Below are 1,713 nucleotides of genomic sequence, written 5' to 3' on the forward strand. Positions count from 1 at the left end.
GGAGAACCTTCCGCGCCAGGCAGGGCCCGGCACAGAGCACAGGAAGGTGCACGCCCAGAGCCCGGCCCAGCAGCCCCATGTCCCCACTTTCCCGAGTCCCTTACGAGTCTGTGCAAGTGGGAAGAAAGCAGACTTGGTGCGTTCGGGGGCTGAAGCAGACAGACAGCAGGCGACTCACCGAGAGCGGGCAGCGTGGGAACCCACGAGGGCGGCTTCCCCCGGTGGGGGCCGCCCGCGGCTGTGTGTTTCCAGGCCGGCCGTGCCGTCTGCGTCGTCGTGGGCGCAAAGAGCCTCTGGCTCGCCGATCCGAGGTCCGATCGCGCACAATAGCCGCGGGAAACACGGTAGGCCGCAGATAGGAGACGTTCGCTGTGGGTGCGCCGGAGTCGGGGTCCCCACCTTTGTAGCGCAGCCCGGGCATTTCCTCACTCCGGAGCCCCAGGAGCCGGTCGTCACGGCTCTGCCCGCGGGGGGCGGGTGGCCGGCCGGCCTCAGCAGTAGGAGTCGTTGGTGTCACCCGGGGCCTCGCCCTCCCTCCCTCGGCCTCTGAGGGTGTTGAAGACCCTGCGGGAGGAGCGTCTGAACTCGGGGTTGGAGGAGCAGTACACCGCTGGGTTCAGCACGCTCTGCAGGTACGTGAGGCCGTTGCTCACGTCGGACACGTGCACCATCGCTCCCAGGACCCTGCAGCCACCCGCCCCTCGGGAGACGGCCACCGGGACCCGGGCCAGGAAGCTGGGCAGGAAGCAGGCCGCGAAGAGGACGACGACCACGGTCACCAACGCCCGGGCCCTCTGCAGCTGGGGCTGCCGGTCCGGGTCTCGGAGTCGCCCCCAGAGGGTCCTGACGATCCTGGCGTTGCAGAACAGGATGAGGCCAAGGGGGGAACGAACTGTGCCGAGAACAGGGCTTCCTGCCGGAGGCCGCTGAGGGAGAGCTGCCCCCGGGGATCCAGGCCGAGGCACTCGGCCTCCGACACCAGCAGGCTCCGGTGGCTGAGGCCGAGCAGCAGGAGCCAGACGCAGCCCGAGACCCCCCAGGCCGCCCGCGGGGACAGCAGGTTGACCCTGAGCCGGGGGTGGACCACTCGGAAGTAGCAGTCCACGGCCACGGCCGTGAGGAAGGCGACGCCCGCCCCGCGGCTCAGCACCTGTAGGAACAGGAGGCCACGGCAGGACGCGTGTCCCAGGGGCCACGTCTTGGGACGCAGGTAGAAGGCGGCGTGGAGGGGCAGGCGGACGGCGAGCAGGAGGTCGGCGGCCACCAGGTTGAGCAGGTACACGGCGTCGGGCTGGCACGCCTTGAGGCGGAACGCGAAGGGCCACCACGTTGCCCAGCGGGCCCAGCCCGCACTCCAGCGCCAGCAGCACGGCCACGGTCCCCTCCACCGCGTCGCTGTGCCGCGAGCAGTTGGCGGCCGGCATGTCCCCCCGCTCGCGCCGCCGGGGTCCCCTGTGAGGTGGCCAAGGGCCGAGAGCCCGGGCTGCGGGCGACGCGCCTTCCTGCAGAGGGAGAGACGCGGGCTTCTCCCTGCCGCGCGGGGACGGGAGTTCTGCGTTTTCGCAGTAGGAAGAAACACTGAACAGGATGAAGTCAAAAGCAAACTCAAACGTGTCTGGGGAAAGGGGACCGGGGAGGGGAGGGGAAAACACCCTTTCGGTTTTGTTCTGCTTGGTTTCGCCCTAAAAAGGAGAAGCTGTGTTTCGCTTCGCG

The 1,713-nt window shown here is 69.3% G+C and overlaps 1 protein-coding gene across 1 annotated transcript; it reads right to left on the reverse strand.

The window, feature by feature from the left end:
• Window positions 1-491: 491 nt before the first annotated feature.
• On the reverse strand, window positions 492-1,424 carry GPR31 (G protein-coupled receptor 31). Its single transcript, XM_047857804.1, is given in 3 exon segments — window positions 492-886; window positions 889-1,325; window positions 1,327-1,424. Coding segments are annotated over 3 exon segments (930 nt in total).
• Between the last annotated feature and the right edge of the window lie 289 nt (window positions 1,425-1,713).

Source organism: Prionailurus viverrinus, chromosome B2 (genome assembly GCF_022837055.1).
Source record: "Prionailurus viverrinus isolate Anna chromosome B2, UM_Priviv_1.0, whole genome shotgun sequence".
Classification (NCBI taxonomy): domain Eukaryota; kingdom Metazoa; phylum Chordata; class Mammalia; order Carnivora; family Felidae; genus Prionailurus; species Prionailurus viverrinus.